The sequence below is a fragment of the Amblyomma americanum genome, chromosome 1 (assembly GCF_052857255.1).
Source record: "Amblyomma americanum isolate KBUSLIRL-KWMA chromosome 1, ASM5285725v1, whole genome shotgun sequence".
Lineage (NCBI taxonomy): Eukaryota > Metazoa > Arthropoda > Arachnida > Ixodida > Ixodidae > Amblyomma > Amblyomma americanum.
In genome coordinates this window covers 55,942,057-55,958,915 of record NC_135497.1, presented here as the reverse complement: position 1 = coordinate 55,958,915, position 16,859 = coordinate 55,942,057, and the positions used below count along the sequence as shown (strand labels likewise).

Here is a 16,859-nt window from a genome sequence, read left to right as displayed (position 1 = left end):
ATGGCGAATGGCTGAACAGGCTTAAGCAATGGCAGACTGTGGGAGATGCCCACGGGGGACAGACCATCCTCCGCACCAGCATTTTCAGCGCAGATTCATAAAGGTCTCTTCAGAAAACAGCCAGACTCTTAACTGAACAAACCATCAACACCACTATATGAAATAAGGGACAAATATTTTACTTAATGAATGCATGTAGAAGACTATGTTTCATGACTAACAAAAATATTGGTGTGCTCATAAAGTGCACAAAATATCACTAACACAACACAAAATGTTTCTTTGGAGCCCATTTAGCTCATGTTCATTACAGTGGCATGCAGCATAAGAGCAAAGCTATCGCCACTCGTGTATGTGGCATTCGTAGTTGCATATGACAGCCATAAGGTACCCATCAGTAAAAGCTTCATAGCTCACTCTTTCAAAACTCCTTGCAAGGCTGGAAACCTTCCTCACAACCAATTCTTGCCCTTTTCCCTATTCCCAAGCCTGTGTTACCACAGCTCAGACTCCTTCTCGGCTGAAGGCACTTCGAGCACGCATGGAGAGTCCATCAGCCTTGCTACCCGCTCCCCTTCAACAACATCCTCTATGATCCACGCTGGGTATCCCTCCTGCTGCTCAATTTATTTGCAATATGCTTCGGCATTCTCCTTTGCAAGGCACACCAGCAGGCCACTAGAGAAAGGGAAATGCAATTCAACAATGCCATACATTTCAACAGTATAAAGTGTCACTGCAACCTATGAAATAAACTTGAAATAAAATTGCCGCTGTTTTGCCGCAATTACTGTATTTCCGCTGAATTGCTGCAATTCCTGTGTTATGATTATAAATATATTATTAATGCACTCCACTCCTTCTCTAATGCATCTTGGGTGACCGGTGGGTGATCCAAGATACTGAGTCGCAAGATGAATCCGTCGCTATGCTCTGATTTATCAAAGAGCCTGTGGAAAGGACACACGCCATGTCGCTGTAGCCATTTATTGGCGTTTCCAGGAAGTTTGCACTGCAAAGTAAAAAAAAATTTTTGCTACAATAGTCTTAAGGGCAGCGTTATCTGTGTGAAGACAAGAAATTTTCTCTATGTGAAGCCTCGAGAAGTGCCAAAGACCTCCCTACTCCACTCTCCACAAGAACCACGCATCCATCACCAACCCGTTGCCTGCCTCCACACACCAGAAGCCCATGCAGCAGCATAGCAAAAAGAGCAACAGTAAAATCAAATTCAAAGAGACATTGGAAAAGCCAGCTGCCCCTGGAAGCATCCCCAACTGGCCACAGCCTCACCATGCCCCCTAGCTATGGGGCTGCCAACCTAGACACCTTCCAGAAAAAATTCTGTTGCCTGTGCAAAGCATCAAGGTAATCACTCTAGTGTTCCGGCAATGGCATTCTTCTTCCGCTCGAATGCAAGCAAGAGCACCTCCCGGAAAGACGGGTAGACAACAATTTCCTTGAGGCGCTCCAGCGCCCAGCGGCTCCCGGTGACCATTAGCTGGAGAAACCAATCGTCCATGCGGTCCATCTTGAGGTCGCACTGGATGTCCTCAACACCGGACCAGTCCGTCATGATCTCCGTGACGATATCCTCGTAGCGGCGCAAGATTTCGAAGAGTACTTCATCTTCCCGGTTGATGTAAATCCTGGGGGGACAGCCAACAGTTTGGCGGAATGCAATTAACGTATTTCGGGATACTGCGGTGAACACAAATATCGATGGACTGCGAGTAAGGATGCTTTAGAAAAGCTGTAAATTCGCGGGTTGGATTTGCGAAACATGCAGTGGCTGTTTTTGTTAACTTCCTCAATAAATGCACTGAGACAGCGTATGCTGATTTTATAGCACTTCTCCAAGCATGCAGATAACGTACACATGTAACAAATGGCAGTCACACAACCTGCCAATTGTGGTTCATGGAACGGTTTGTTAGCATTTCGTTAGAACACACCTCAAGGAAAGCCTGAAAGCAAGGCAATGAGGAGAGTAATGGATATGTGACAATTATCGCCGATTGATGCAATATCTGATGACTGTGCGGTGTAATCCCATGCAACTAAGCCTCACCAATTGGCCTACATCTTTGCTCTCCTTAGACTCCTTGTGAACTGCTGAAGCATGCAGCGGTGCGCACAGAAAAATGTTCACAGACTCACGGACGTCTTTCCTGTGTGATTGATGTTCTACGTTAATGTTGCGCAGAACATGAGCACAACATAAGCCTGCAACAAAGGCGACGCGAATGTTTAACGATCAATTCCGGGTTTGAGTCAATAGGAGAGAGGAGCATTACTGGTACAGAATTCCCAGCGCTACCCTTGCTCAAAACAGGCATCGATGCCTCCTCTGCTGCCTGGAAATCTTTAGAAGCTGTCTGCTGTGTATTTTGATTGTTTGCCTTTTCAAGGGTAGCAGAAAAATTCTGTGTCAGTTTCTTTGCCTTGAAAGAGGTCCACGGGCCTAGTAATCATGACAATGAGCTCGAGACACCGATGCGCAGGGTCAATAATTATTTGCAAACGATTTTGTACAGGCAGTTTTGCTCTCTGTCTGAGGCTTAAGTGCACCTCGATGTCAGGATTGCCCGGCCAACCTGGACATATACATTCCTGATGATGTCGGCAAGCACCAAACAGTGGTTGTTCACAGGTTTCACAGGTGAGTTCGGTAATGTCACAGCATTAGGGGCAAATGCACCTTGACATCACTGGATTCATTCAGTTCTTCAAGCGATGAAACTCCGGTTTAGAAGAAAGGCGTGAGATATACCTGATCAGCTCTGTGGAGGGGCACCCCTCGGGTGCCCTGCACAGGTAGGCCAGGTTGCCGGACATGGAAAGCCGGTTGAGCGTGATCAGGGCCAGGTGTCCCAGCCGATAGCGGCGCCGGCACTCCTTGGAGATGACCTCCCCGTCGCTTCCGCCCTGGAAGATCTTGAGGCACCATGCGCACGCAAAGCGCAGGCACAGGATCACCAGCTTGTGCGGCGGCATGTCCCTCGAGAGGGAGCGGGTCACCTGCGATGGGAGGTGACTAGTGAGCCTCTGCCGATAACTCCCCCACGCTAAGGATGGCACACAATCTTTAAGTGCATTTATCTATGAATACGTTTTTCTGGGTAGAGCAATGACATTCGCTTACTGTTTTCCCACATAGAGTCGCCTTCACTTCGTACTCGGAGCATGCGAAATGTCTTGAAAGAGCTTGTAAATACCCTCTCAACCTACTTAAGCTCTCAGGACTTTCATAAAATAAACCTCAATCCCGGTTAAGTGCCCGATCGTGTGCATTTCCCGTTTGTTTGAAAAAAAGCCGAACATAAGGCAGGATAAATCGTAGTGTAGAATAACTGTTCGTTATTACTCAGTTATGACAGCAGAGACGTACTATCCCAGTCGTGATCATACCAGCCGGTTGTCTAATGCAGTTGCGTCTACTTTACCGCTAGCCAAGCGCAGCTTATCAGGTAGATGCACAGTACGTAGGTGCTATGTTAAAACTTTATATTCATACCACACCATCAACACAAATTGGTGCTTATGCCGAGTTACAAGGTCATCATCATCCTGGTAGACTGTCGACGCAGCTGTGAGGTCAGAACATGAGACAAAACGCCAACACTTCACAAGCTTCCCATAAAAAAGCACATGGCACCTCCTTTCAAAGCTGCCACATGTAGCTGTATGCTACGTTTCTGTTTAAAAAACAGACTGAGTTTTGTTCGAGCAGGCGAAACACATTGCTGCCTCTGTCCCACTTCTTATGGCTGTTGGATGGCGAACTCTAGCCAGCAAACGGCGATGCAGAGAAGAGCATTATAAAGGAGCCCATAAAGGAGCCCAGCCCTCTAACTTGTAGGTCTACTCTGTGGTCTCATAGCTCAGGAAATCCACCCAACGCAGCTCTTTTGCTGGCGCCACGCACCTTGACGCAGGCCTCGCGCATGATATTCTTGTAGAGGCCCAACTCCTCTGCGTCCTTGATGAAGAGGAACTCGCGACTGGAGTCGATCCAGTCGTACATGAGCCTGAGAAGGTTGGTCAGCACCTGCGTGTCACCGTGCTGTGCGTCGTCCTGGTCGCCGCCACCAGGGTGCGGCACGCGTAGCAGCAGCGCCCCGAGTCGTTGGCTGAAGCTGTTGCGCGATGCCGGCACAGGGAGGCAAGAGGACGTGTTGACCACAATGCGCATGAGCACATCGGACACCACCCAGGGGAAGCTCTGGATGCCACCTTCAGAAGACTGAAGCTCGTACGTCACCTGCTCCCCGATCCCGCATAACACTTTTTACAATTTGTACTCCACAAGCTGCTAGCCTTAAACTAGTCGCCGTAAAGTGTTGAGTGTGCAATCGCGTCGAACGAAACACGCCGAAGCGAGACCATGGATCTTTGGCAAAACATACATCGCAGTGAAATGTCTTCAGAAGACGCTGAAAATTTTGCGGAGACACTGAACCTCCACTTTTAACGGCGTGATGTGACAGCGGCTCTTTTTGCACACGCAGACACGGACACCCAACCGCAAACAAAAGTTAATTTGTAGTACAGATCTATCGCCTCCTATCTTGCATTGTGACGTCGCCCGCAAGCTTAACATGATTTATCGAGCGTGTCGCTTTGAGTGACATTAGCACCGTTAACGACGATAGCGACGGCAGGCCATCCTATGGCCACCCGTTATCGTCAGCCGCCGCAAACACACTGTGCAGCATGGTCTCAGACATAACGACCAATGCTCTGTGGCACCGGGGTCAGTCCTCCAAGCCATGCGCTTCACCATCCGCGTTAAATCTGCGGGTGCTGGTACTCCTCCTTGAGATGTTATTTCGGCCATTAAGTTCTACATACGGCTAAATAACAAAGCTAAGGACAAAGAAAGTGACACGACTACAACACTTTTATCAAGATAATAAAGCGGCAGCCTTTATCGTTGCGTTCATGAGCCATACCTATTTTTGGCTCGTTTGTTCGCATGCCCAGCTTCCCTCAATATGCACTGACGACAGCACAGCTGAATACCAGATTGAAAGTGCTGTATGCCTCACCTGGTACCAGGCAGAGGCCTTAAGGTTCTCGTGAGCCTCGTCGAGCTGCTCAGAGAAGAACTCCTCGCGCGTTTGGCGCACCACATGCTCGACCTGGCTCTCGAGCACCATGGCCATGTCTGTGGAGTCGTTCTCCTTCATATATTTGCTGAGCTTGGACACGGCCCCGGAGAGGGCCTCGCTTTCGCTTTCGATGCGGTACGACTTCAGCAGTGCCCAAATCTTCTTAGCGTACCTGGAGCAACGGAAAAGGATGAAGTACTGTCACTGAACTGTGACTTGTGCCTGGAAACGGGGAGGAAGAAGAAGTTTGCTTGGCTGACGTTTTTTGCTGGCAGCTGCTGTTCTCTCGTTCTCCTGGTGGTTTCGGCTTGTTCATCATTGGTGAGCCCGTACTACGTTGGGGGTTTTGGCCAAGGCGTAGGCTAAGGCGCAGTTCGTGTGAACCTGACGGTGTGTTTTGCTGAGAGATGTCGTTGACCTCTCCAGGAGAAGGGTTGGCAGCTTGGTTTGCCAGCTTGCCAGCCCAAAGCCTGCCGCTTGAGTCCTTCCAAAAAAATAGCATTGATGTGATTTCCGCGGCTCTCGTCCCAATCGGTGAGGGTGCGATCAAAATGAAATCCCCCAAACTTATTCAACAGGAGCTAAGATCATTGACAGCCCATTATCTGCAGATCTCTGAAATGCATCCATTTGGCCATCGAGGCATTGCGTGCAAGTCCTCAGACATCGCTTGTGTTCCCGACTTCTTTCAGTGCAAAATTTTCAGCTCACTGCCGGTGAACGCATTCATTCCCAAACAACTTGCATGTGTCAAGAGTATCGTACGCGGTCTTGACACAGCATCACCCCCGCAAGAAATTCTAGAATTTCAGGATGCAGGACTTGGGGTCCTTTCAGTCTACCACTGTAGTAGGGAGGTAAATGGCTCATGTGTTGCTGCTGAGTCTGTAATGACAACTTTTGCTGGCTCTTCCTGCCCTGCTGAACTAAAAATCTGGCCGATTGTCAACCTTGTGGACCCTCTAGAACCCCGCCCTCTTCAATGCACCAACTGCTTGCTGTTGATTCGGGCATAGCGGCAAAGCACGCAAGTTGGAGACCCCCTGCCGTTTATGTGAAGAAGGTCATTTTGCTGATAACTGCACCTCAGAGCAGCCTCATTGTTGCTTCTGCAGCAACATTCACTCAGCTGATGATGCCGACTGCACAAAACATAGTGAAGAGCATAGCCTGTTGGACATTATCAAAGAGAAGCGGTGCTCAAGAGCCAATGCTTACGCTGATCTTAACAGGAAAAAAGACACATACACTAGTCGTGTGCACGCTTCTGTTGGGGACATTGAGTCCAACTTGACTGCCTCAATTGTGACCGCAGTAGAAAAAGCCCTTAATTATGCGCTTGAGCGAATGCTAAACACTTTTTCTGAGGCGTTAGCTCAGTTTGATGCAGTTCGATCTGTGTCACCATCAACATCCATCGTGCCAGCAACGTCTGCATCTGTTTCAGCTTGTGCAGCTAGTGCTGGCCGCTCAACATCACCTCCAGATGCTCCCCAGGTCCCACCTAACATCTCTGTTTCTAGCAGTGCATGTCGCACTGACATCTGCACACAGATGTCGAAATGTCCTGCCCTACGCACAAGAGCCGTTCTTCCTCGTCACCATCTAATTCTAGTTCTCCACAGATGAAAGCTAAAAAAGGACCACCCAAGACAGCTTGGTGACTGGCACAAGCAGTGCAGTCATCGCAGGAGATTTTAATTCTCACTATAGTGACTGGGGAAGTTGTACTGATTCCTGTGACAAGCTTCTCTGGCCGTGGCTGTCTGCAAATGCTGTACGCTGATGCAATTCTAGAGAAATAACCTTTATGCAAGGGGTCGCTCCCTCAGCCATTGACTTAACATTATCAGCAGGTAAGCTAGAGGTGACTGACTGGCCGACAGAGGATTCGGGTACATCTAATGATCACCTACCTATAAAATTCGCTATCCGGTTATCTCCGCTCAAAACTAGTTGTGTAACCCATAAATTTGTCAACCACCATATTTATACAAATCTGATGTCCGCCTCATTTGCCTCTACAGTTAGTACAAGCCGGGAAGACAGAGCTCAGCAGACGGTTTCATTTTTGCAAAATGCAGTAGACCCCTCAATACTCACTATCTATTAGAGACTGATAAACAGCCGTCTCCTTGGTGGACAGAAGAATGTGAGAAGGCCTATCGTCGCAGAAAAGTGGCCTGAAAGAGGCTATCCTGCAACCAGAGTCCAGCTAACTGGTTAAATTACAAATTCTTCTCTACATCTTTCAAAAGAACAACTGCAAAAGCCAAGGAGGAGTATAACCAAAATTTAAACGTATCTTTCAAATCCTCGCAATCGGAAGGCCCTGTATAGATTCATGGCACATAACAGAGTTCTGCAGTGTCTCTCCTCACTAGTTCAACAGTTATCTCCACAAAGGGTCAGGAAACCCTGGAGCGTATTGCTCAGGGATTGGCGTTAAGCTTCCGGACGCAGAGAAATGTCCCTTTGTGCACAATCTCACCCTCTTTAGATTATACCGAAGTTGATGCATCAGTGCTCCTCTCAGTCCTGGCATGTTGCATCCTGCAGCTCCTGGACCAGATGGTGTCACTTTTGGTACGATTAAAATTTTAGCCCAAGATTTTACAAGCAACCTCTTAGATATGGTCAAAGCTTCGTTGGAAAATGCATGGATTCCAAGCATTTGGAAGACAGCGAAAATTACCGTATTTACTTGAATGTAACGTGAGTTTTTTACCGAAAGTAGGAAAGAAATGTCACACCCCCCGCATTACAATCGAATACTAGGTTTAAAAACGCTATGAAGAGCACCAAACACACACTATTAAAATCATTTCATGTGTCTAACGTGTGCGTTGATCGTACTGGTCATTCGAAATCACGCATTCCAACTCGCCAGTCAACCAGTACGCGAACCACAGGTCACAACTACTAGGACAAATCGGCAACCTAATCGCAAACACAAAAAAAAATGCCAGTGAGAACAAGCCAACGAGTCGATGCCAGCTAGAGTCACTGGCACGATGAGAGGGCGCCACCTCTTGACGAATGCTCGCAACCTGTAGCGAGGTTGTGCGGCCTCCGTGACCGCAAAATTTAACAGCCATTTCGGAGGCACCGAACGCTCGCAATCGCCGCCAAGACGCTAGCAAAGGAGCGAGAGATCCCACCACCATCTCTCTGTTAATCTTTGCAACTGATGCAAAAACATGGCCACGTGACTAACAGGCAGCAGGGCATGGAGCAGCGCGCTTTGTTCGCTCTTTCTCGTGTTTGGTGCCAGTGCGTGTAGTTGTGCGTTCCGTGCTTCGAGCGAAGGAAAATGAAAATGAGCAAGAGAATTTTGGTCGTTCAGTGCATCCCATTGGTTTTCTACGGCTGTCGGAAATAGTTGGCGTGAGCGCACGAAGCATTTTTGCAGGTCAGAGTTTGCAGCGACAAGGAAGAGTCGGCTATGATAATAACTTTGTTCGCGCAGAACCTCTCAGGACTCTTCAGTTTTCACAATATTACAAGTTTAATATATCCCCATTGAGTTCCGCCATGTTTGCTGCCGGGGGCTAAAAGAAGGCGCTAATTGTTGAATGCCTAAGTCCTTCATCAACCCCTTGCAGGAAGTTGTGTACTCTCCATGGTATATAAAGTTGTCATTTTGAAAATATTCAGCACCCTTCGTTGAAACAGTTGTGGTAAGGTCAGTATGAAGCTGCTGGTGCCTGGTATTATCGTAGAGACTTGGTATTACCGTAGAGACCGTTAAGTAACAAAAACTTGTCAATGAAATCGAACTGTGAGCACTAAATTGGGGTAATATTTCACCACATGATATTTTCATTTCTTACAGGCCTCGCTAGTGCAAAAACAGTATATTCACAACCCGTGGCTTCAAAGCAGTCTGTGCTTCAACTAACTGCGAGAGGCCTAAAAGGACAAGTGATTTCCATGGTTTTATGGCCGCTTTTCTCGTCCCACAGTAGTTAGAGCACATTGGCCTAAATAAGATAAAGGGTGCAATTTCTTCCAACACCTTTAGTGCTACACACTTCACATACTGTAGTGTTCAGAAGTATTAGTGCATACCGCTTATAGGCGGACGTGGCTTCTTTCATGAACTGTTCTCTTCCCTCGAGCAGCAGTCGGGGGTCTGGAAGGCTCTCTTCCACCACTTCAAGGCACTCGGTGCTCAGTTCAACCTGTTCATCAAAACCACACAAGGACGACATAACAGTGTGTTGCACGCATTCAGGACATCAAGAAAGAACAATGCAAACAGCATCCGTGAACATACAATCGGGGACAAAAGTTAACTGGCCTCCTTTTTCAAGTTCATCACCGTGCCACACTGCATGCGAGCGCGCATGACTGTGCACTTGTGGTGTCGATCCTCGGAGTGAAGGACAGGCCAGTTACTTTGGTCCCCGATAGTCGAGGAGCACTGGTCCTGGGTATTCAGAACTACTGCTAGATGCGACAAGTGACTAGATTTTCCCCGTGATAATATTGAAAGGTAGTCGGTAGAGAGCAACCAAGGGCAGGTTAAACAAGTCAAAACGCTTCTACCTAGCAACACTGGCATGTTGTATAGAAGCTCATTATTCACACCCTGATGGTTGGCGCTCTAGCAATGATACACAGAACGAAAAACCCAAACAGGCCGCCAGAGTTCAACGGACTTCTTGAGCATCTCGAATACAGACAAACACTACAGTTCTATTCGCCGCTGTCGATGAAAAAGATGTACAAAGTACATTGCCAGAAGCAGCCATGGAGTATATCTCGAGTATACTATGGGCTATGTACATAGAGCAACGTATTCAGTTCCGACCGTCAAATATATTGCTAAATATCATGTAAAAAGCAGGGCCGCAACCAATTAGTTGCTTATGCAATGATCGACGTGCGATCATCCATGAAAACATATAACCTTCATGTCAGAAGCTTCGCGGCTCTGGCATAGTTCATGTTATGTTATAAATTGAACCTACATGAAGACTGACAGGTTCATGCAAGAGCTCCAGTGGCCCTAAGCTACCGGTTGCTGCAACGTTGCTCAAGCGTTTCAAACTGGGATCATGCAGATTCCAGTCTTGAGGCAAACATCAGCACTTTGAGCACTCCTGTCGCTCATTTGAAAACGTGAAACCTAAACATCTTGGAACAGTCACAGATGAGGCCCTGAGATCTGAAACCTGAGTGAGCAGTCAGGGAGTAAAGGCAGTGCCAAACAACACAAACCAGGAGCAAGCACGAGTTTTGGAAGAGACGTGTGCATTATGAACTGCACTATCCTCGCAAGCAGAGTTTTTCATATAATTCCGCCGTCTTCGCCATTAGAGTAACTGCAGTCGCATGAGCCACAAATTGGCAAACGTGGAAGTATACCTTTTTGCAATTTCGGTAGAGCTGCCCGAGAACCTTGCGCGAACAGTAGGTGTTCTTTGTGTCGAGCTTCTCCATGAAGTCCGGGTACATGGGTGGCTTCTCAGAGTTCTGCAAGCCCTTGAGGTCGCCGCACTTGGCGAAGTCAAGGTTGACGGCACATTTGCGCGCCAGTTCGCGGCAGCGGTGCGAGTTGATGCCGCCGTCCAGTATATCGGCCCAGACGAGGTGCGCGTTGGCAATCAGGCCGATCTTGTCACCCTTAATGTACTGGCAAAAGAAGTCCACCATGTCCTGGACCTGTGGCCGCCGTACACGAATGGCAAGTTCTCTCGTGAGACGGACGATAAACAGATTTCATGCCCCGTCCATTTACATTCGTCTAAAAACTGAAGGTCAGCGTCTTTACACGTGTGCAAAATATCTGGTGGCACTTTTAAGGGTACAAGCACGAGTGGGTCACTTCTAGGCCTGTGCTGCTGACTTTACTCTTCAGCAGGCAAGAAATGTAGACTTTTAGCAGCCGTCCCTTCCCAGACAACTGCGTATATAGGAGCACAGCCGCGGCAATGCATTACTTGTGCTCGCTTTCTCACACGAAGGCGCCCTTATTTAAAGTAAGCCATGCAGCACACTCTCTTGACGTCATCACTGACATCTCATAAAAAATCAAACAAGTTTGTTTATAAGAAAGTTTCGCATGGTTTCCTTAGCAAATAATCATCTGCTTGGATCGGTTTGGTTGTGTTGACTTAGCTACGCACAGTCACATTGGTCAACATCCAGGACAAGCATATTAGTAAACCTCAATACTCAACAAGGCACTCATATTGGTAAACCAACATGATACAATTAGCCCGACAGCTCGTCTTAATCATGTACGGACACAGTCCGATGGTCAAGCCACCACTCTCAACCTAAAATGGCCAAAAAGACGCAAGGTTTGCAAGGTAATGTCACCACTGAGCAAAGAGCCTTGCCTCTCGCGAGCGAGAACTGAGCTGCCAGGCGTCCTTTTATTTCTGCTTTTTACACGGAAATAAGAATTCCGAACATAGACAACAGGTTTACCGCTGTTACAGCCTATTGGACAACGGAACCATAACTCGACTACTGCCTCTTTTCGAACCAAAAGGCCACCTGTAGCAGATTAAGACTCCATTACGACCCATTTGTGATCAATGTTTAAAATACAGCGACAATCCAGATTTCGTTGTATTCCACCACTGACCGTTGTTGTAGCTGAAAAATTTCAAATATATTTCATTACAGACAATACTGCAGTTGGTACAACTGGACTAATAGCACCTAAAATAGTTTATCCAGAATTATGAAGCCCCCCCCCCCCCCGACTAAGACTAAGCAGACTAAGAGACCACAAAATAAGCGATATTGCTCACCCCAATAGACGCCTTTCGTTCCTTGGGTGGGTCGCTGTAGTAGTGCATGGGATTGCAGTTGTTATTGAAGATGAGGTCCTCGTACCACAGCACTGAGTACTCGTCGCCATCCAGGTCAGAACCTAAGCACAGGTAGAGACCACATTAAGGGGTACCATTGGAAACAAGCTGCGTCCGGCCGTCTCTCAAAGCAGTGATGGTGAAGGGCCTTGATAAATGACCCAATTAAATGGAGATCAGTCAGTAGAGGAATCGTTGTGACTCCGAAATGAGAAACTGTGAAATATTTTACGCCCCAGGTCATGGAACCCCACAGTGCGTTTTTTCTCACACTGTGACTGTGCTCACAGCATATATCAGTCAAAGCCCGCAGGGTCCTGGCCTTGGCAGAGCCCTGACCTAACGCACACATGAACTAAGGCACGCTATCCGTCACAAGCGCAGAGAGCGATGGTTACATCCGTCTCCACATAGCACAGTGTCAACAGGGAGCGAGCCAGGAAGGGTGCGTACCGGCCATCTCGTCGGGGTGTGGCCGCTCCCCCTTCTGAGGGAAGACAATGCAGTCGCGCACGTGATGCAGCTGCGGCACATTCACTGCCTCCAGCTTCCGGATGTCCCCCGGGTGCATGCACGGGTTCTTGGTCACGATCACGTCGCCTGCGCATCCCACCATGCATGGAATACTCAGTGACTTTAACGCAAAGTGTGGATGAAAATTCAGGTAAAAAAAAACAATCTCATGCGTCAACCTTTTGGCTCCTCTATGCGATGTAACGAAAATAATAATGGTCCTTTCATTGCAAGCCCATGAATAAAATGGATATACTCGCGGACAGCTTTTTGTGGCTATGCAGTGAAGCTACGAGGGCGAGGCGCAAGGCTTTCACATGCGCAGTCTTACCACGCTCTCACAAGGGAGAGATAGGCGTTTAAGCTGGTGGCGAGTATAGTATACTGTTTCGGCTCCAGATGCCAGTTTCTCAAGATTGCCGCGATTAGCAGCGCACAACGCACGGGTACCTCGCCCCTGTATATTCTTTATTGCATATCCGGTGCTGTCAACATAAAAGCATCGATCCGTGCAAACCACGGATATCTCCCAAGATAAATCCAGGACATTTCTTGGACAACTGAGCATTAGTAAGCCCTAGCTTCGGCTTCAGATATGAGAATGCCGTGACCAGAGAAGGAGCTCGCAGGCGAGGCCGAAACGAGATCATTTCGGTCAGAATCAGCACACGAGAAAACTAGGCGTGCGTCCATCTATACAGACTGCAAAAAAGGTGGTAGTACCTCCGGAGAATTCTACTTTTAGATCAGACTACAAGAATCTATATTTCTGCAACCACAGCCCTCGAAAACGCAGCACATTTGCATACGCCTTCAAAGCGTGTACTCGGGAACTTTATTCTCCTACCATTTCTAACTACGTTCACATTAATGGATCCTTTCGAATAAAATACGAATGGTGCTGCCTAAATGCACCGAGACCATGCTGCGCTATGCTTGCTAGCAAAAAAAACGGTTTGCTGGGATACCTTCGAGGATGGTGGCAGGGTCGTTGACCTTGTATCGTAGCATGTCGTTCGAGTACTGGACAAACACCTGCCCGTACTCGAGTGTGCCGGTCTCGTCCAGCACGCCAAACATGGTGCGCCCATAGTTCGGAGGAACCAGAATTCGAGCCTTCGTCCTCAGTTCCTCTGCAAAGGCACATACATTATCCGGCATGTAGAGGCAAGGGTTCGTCATTCACACATGTTGTTGTAGAGAAGTTTCGACAAGCTCCCTGAGGGCCATTTGATGCCTTACGAGCTGAAGTACTTTGCATCAGGAAACATTGATCTTTATGGGCCATCTTTGACTTGACCATAATCTTTGTCGTCAATTTGCTGAATGTTAAGCCGGTCCTTTAGGTGCCATATATGCATTCGTCGGCTATTACAAGGCTCGTACGTGGGTCAAAAATATCTGTTATTCACTGTAACACTGATTGAAGGCATTTAAGACCAGATATCACCTTCTAGAAGTGTATGGTTATGATAGACGCATAGGGCAATGACTGTAACGATTACCACAATAGGCCTGGCTAATGCAAGTGACAGGTTCTCGATGGTGTCACCTATAGCTTTTAATCTATTGTCCGTTACACTACCCTCATGGTAAGGATCTTATGATTATGCTAAACATCGCACAAAACTGACACGGAGCATCTGGTCAAGAAATTAGAAATTTGAGATAACTTTGAAAGATCTCGGAAATTAGCATAACTAATCAACAAATGGACGAAATCGGGGCCAGGGTGCTGCCTCTCTACACTTCTTCCCAGACTATGAAATGAACAAAAACAGTTAAGCTCGTGCGTTTCACTCACTCAGGACCTTCTTGTTGACGGCGCGAACCAGAGCCCGAAAGAAGGGCTCGACTGTCAGGTCGATGCCCACGCCAGCCAGCTCCTTGTACGGGAGACGCAAGGCGCAGTAGGCGTGGAGAACCTGTGCAATTAGTAAGGCGCCCAGTTTCATTATCAGTTTACAAGCACCGTCCCACTTCATAGGTTGTCGACCCCGTCGCCGAAACCTTGAATCCATCCTTAAATGCGACTAAAATGGGATCGGATGTCGAACATGGGTTTCAGTATTTCGATTAAATAGGATCAGCTGTCGTACATAGGGTTCAGTTATTCGTCTAGTATGGGATCGGCTGGAGTAGAACAGTGCAAACACTGACACCATACATGGCACAAAAGCTGCGAACATGAGAAAATTTCTCACATGAGCGGCCTCGTGGGGATCCATCATGCTGTCGATGAAGGAATCGAGGATTTTGTTCTGCAGCATCAGGAACACCTCGGCCTTTATGCCACTCTGCTCCAAGATGGTGATCATGGGTCGATTCAGGTAAAGAACGCCTGCGAGGAGCACAGTAAATCATCACGGGCGTAAATATACTGTCACGGCAGCATGCTCAAAATGCAACTCTGTTGCAGTAATCTATTCCTACAATTTGCAATGCATGCCACGGATTATCCTCACTACTGAATCAGCGACGTCCACCGCAGAAGAAAGGCGTGCCTCTTCACGCTTTGTAACATACTCTGGCTCGATGACTATGCCTTCTGTCTACTTGTGGTAGCGAGCAGCAAAGTACAGGACAGTGCACGACTGCCAAAATTTCAAGCTCTAAGTCAGCAGTGCAAGTACAACACTGACAGGCAAAGGTACATTGAAATTTTCATGCAAATAAGCAGTCTTTCGTCGCTATGCATTCATTTGGTACTTATTCCAGCGGGTAGAGAATGATTCATATTTGAACAGCGCAATAAAACAACGGGACACAACGAAGAAAGGACACCACAAGCCAACCAACTCGCCCAGTTCGCAGCTTTAATGAAGGTAGAGAATGAATACCCCTCCCGTATTCTGGCCTTTCAGTTATCAGGTTTATCTGACCCAGAGGAAAATTTTGTCTACAATCCTGCTTCACGTAAACTTTTCTCGATGACTGTTCGTGGCCACGTGAAAAAAACGGCACTACACTTCAACAGGAATTGTGGGATGCTCGGCACGACAATTCATTGTAAGCGTGGAACAGCACCCCGAACTATGGATAGCTGAAAATTCGCTAAGATACTCATAAGGAGCCCGGCGCAAGCCCACTAGGACACAGCGTAACTGCAGTCGGATACAACTGAAGAACGAAGCGGCTTTCCCCTGTAAAAGGACCCCCTTCCAGGCAATGGCGTCAGCACATTTTCATGACCCTACTAGCGTGACATGCGGGAAGTGCCAGATGAAAAGCGATTGTCCACTCCCTCTTTGGTTGGGGACAGTCCCCTCCCTGCATTGTCGCGCCGCTCATTGCGTTATCTAGCCAGCAGGGTCATGAGAGCCGGCCGTCGCCATTGGCTGGAAGGGAGTCCTTTGACTGACAGGGAAAAGTCCATTCGCTCTTCAGTTGCATCCGACTATAGTGGACTGTGGGAGAGAGTACGGGAGAATTATGTGTCTCTGGGTCCCACTGCTTCTCTAAGCGCTTCCTTTTGATGGTCGCGGTCATAGGACATGAAGACAACGCACGCGGCTTGCTCGTCTTCAGCACGTATAGGTCGGAGTGGTCCGAGTGGAACTTGCGCATGCTCTCGCGGAAGACGATGCGGCAGCCGCTCAGCGTCGGGTCCAGCAACAGCATTCCCTTGCAGCCGCCGTAGCGGATTTGTATGGCGCACGGCTCCTCGCCCTCCTCTAGCTCCAAGGCATGGTGGACCTGCAGAAGGGCAGAAAATTACGGCCTCAACGAACGACTATGTACTTAGGCGACTCCATACATTACACTAAAACAAAAATAGGAAAAACCGCCAGGACCTTGTCATATGCGGGATCTGCGGGACTACACGATTCCCAGTTCTGTACCGGTACAAGCTTTCTCCTGGCCTGGTGCGCGTTTCACTTTATTAGGGTCACAATTGCCAGATCCGCTGGGTCATCATAGCCACAAAAAAAACTCTGTCGAGAGGTGCTTGTCTTTCACATTCTTAGAGTCACAATGGCCAGATCCGCTGGGTCATCATAACCACAAAGGACACACTGCCGAGAGCACAGTCCTTAGACTTTCTGAACGGCAAGGAGGCGAGTTTTAGTTAGTACATAGTAGTCACCACCGACGGTGACACTGCCTGCCACAGAGTAAGTCTCGTATACAGCTATCGCTGCAAAAATACCGCCCTGTGCATCACAAGTTTTTGCAGTTCAAGAAGCAGAAACCTGTCCCATGCATGGTGCATGACTAGACATTAGACGTCGGTAGCACTTGGACATTGATAACACGTCCACTGCTCACAATAGAGAGGGTTTCTGCTGATGTATATGACAAAAATTCAAGGGTTTTCAAGGACTTTCAAGGCCCTGTGTGCGGATTTTCACGGACCACATTCCCTGTTACAAATCCAAATAAGACAGATGTTCAGGGGTAG

The 16,859-nt window shown here is 48.0% G+C and overlaps 2 protein-coding genes across 2 annotated transcripts in view; both read right to left on the bottom strand.

The window, feature by feature from the left end:
- Nucleotides 1–158: 158 nt before the first annotated feature.
- LOC144112837 (uncharacterized) lies at nt 159–14,368 on the bottom strand. Its single transcript, XM_077645650.1, has 10 exons — nt 14,262–14,368; nt 13,426–13,590; nt 12,398–12,544; nt 11,885–12,006; nt 10,488–10,784; nt 9,186–9,298; nt 5,052–5,286; nt 3,929–4,264; nt 2,774–3,021; nt 159–1,649 (listed from the first exon to the last, which is right to left on the bottom strand). Exons 2-10 carry the CDS (start codon nt 13,535–13,537, stop codon nt 1,373–1,375), a joined length of 1,887 nt encoding a protein of 628 aa, XP_077501776.1. The 5' UTR covers nt 13,538–13,590; nt 14,262–14,368; the 3' UTR covers nt 159–1,372.
- Nucleotides 14,369–14,408: 40 nt separating this feature from the next.
- LOC144112836 (uncharacterized) overlaps nt 14,409–16,859 on the bottom strand; it is a 56,796-nt gene continuing 54,345 nt past the window's right edge. The window contains exons 17-18 of the mRNA XM_077645649.1: nt 15,967–16,153; nt 14,409–14,798 (exon numbers count right to left, since the gene is read on the bottom strand). Of these exons, the coding sequence (XP_077501775.1) occupies nt 14,491–14,798; nt 15,967–16,153 (495 nt within the window). The 3' untranslated portion in view covers nt 14,409–14,490. The remainder of the gene's footprint in view (nt 14,799–15,966; nt 16,154–16,859) is intronic.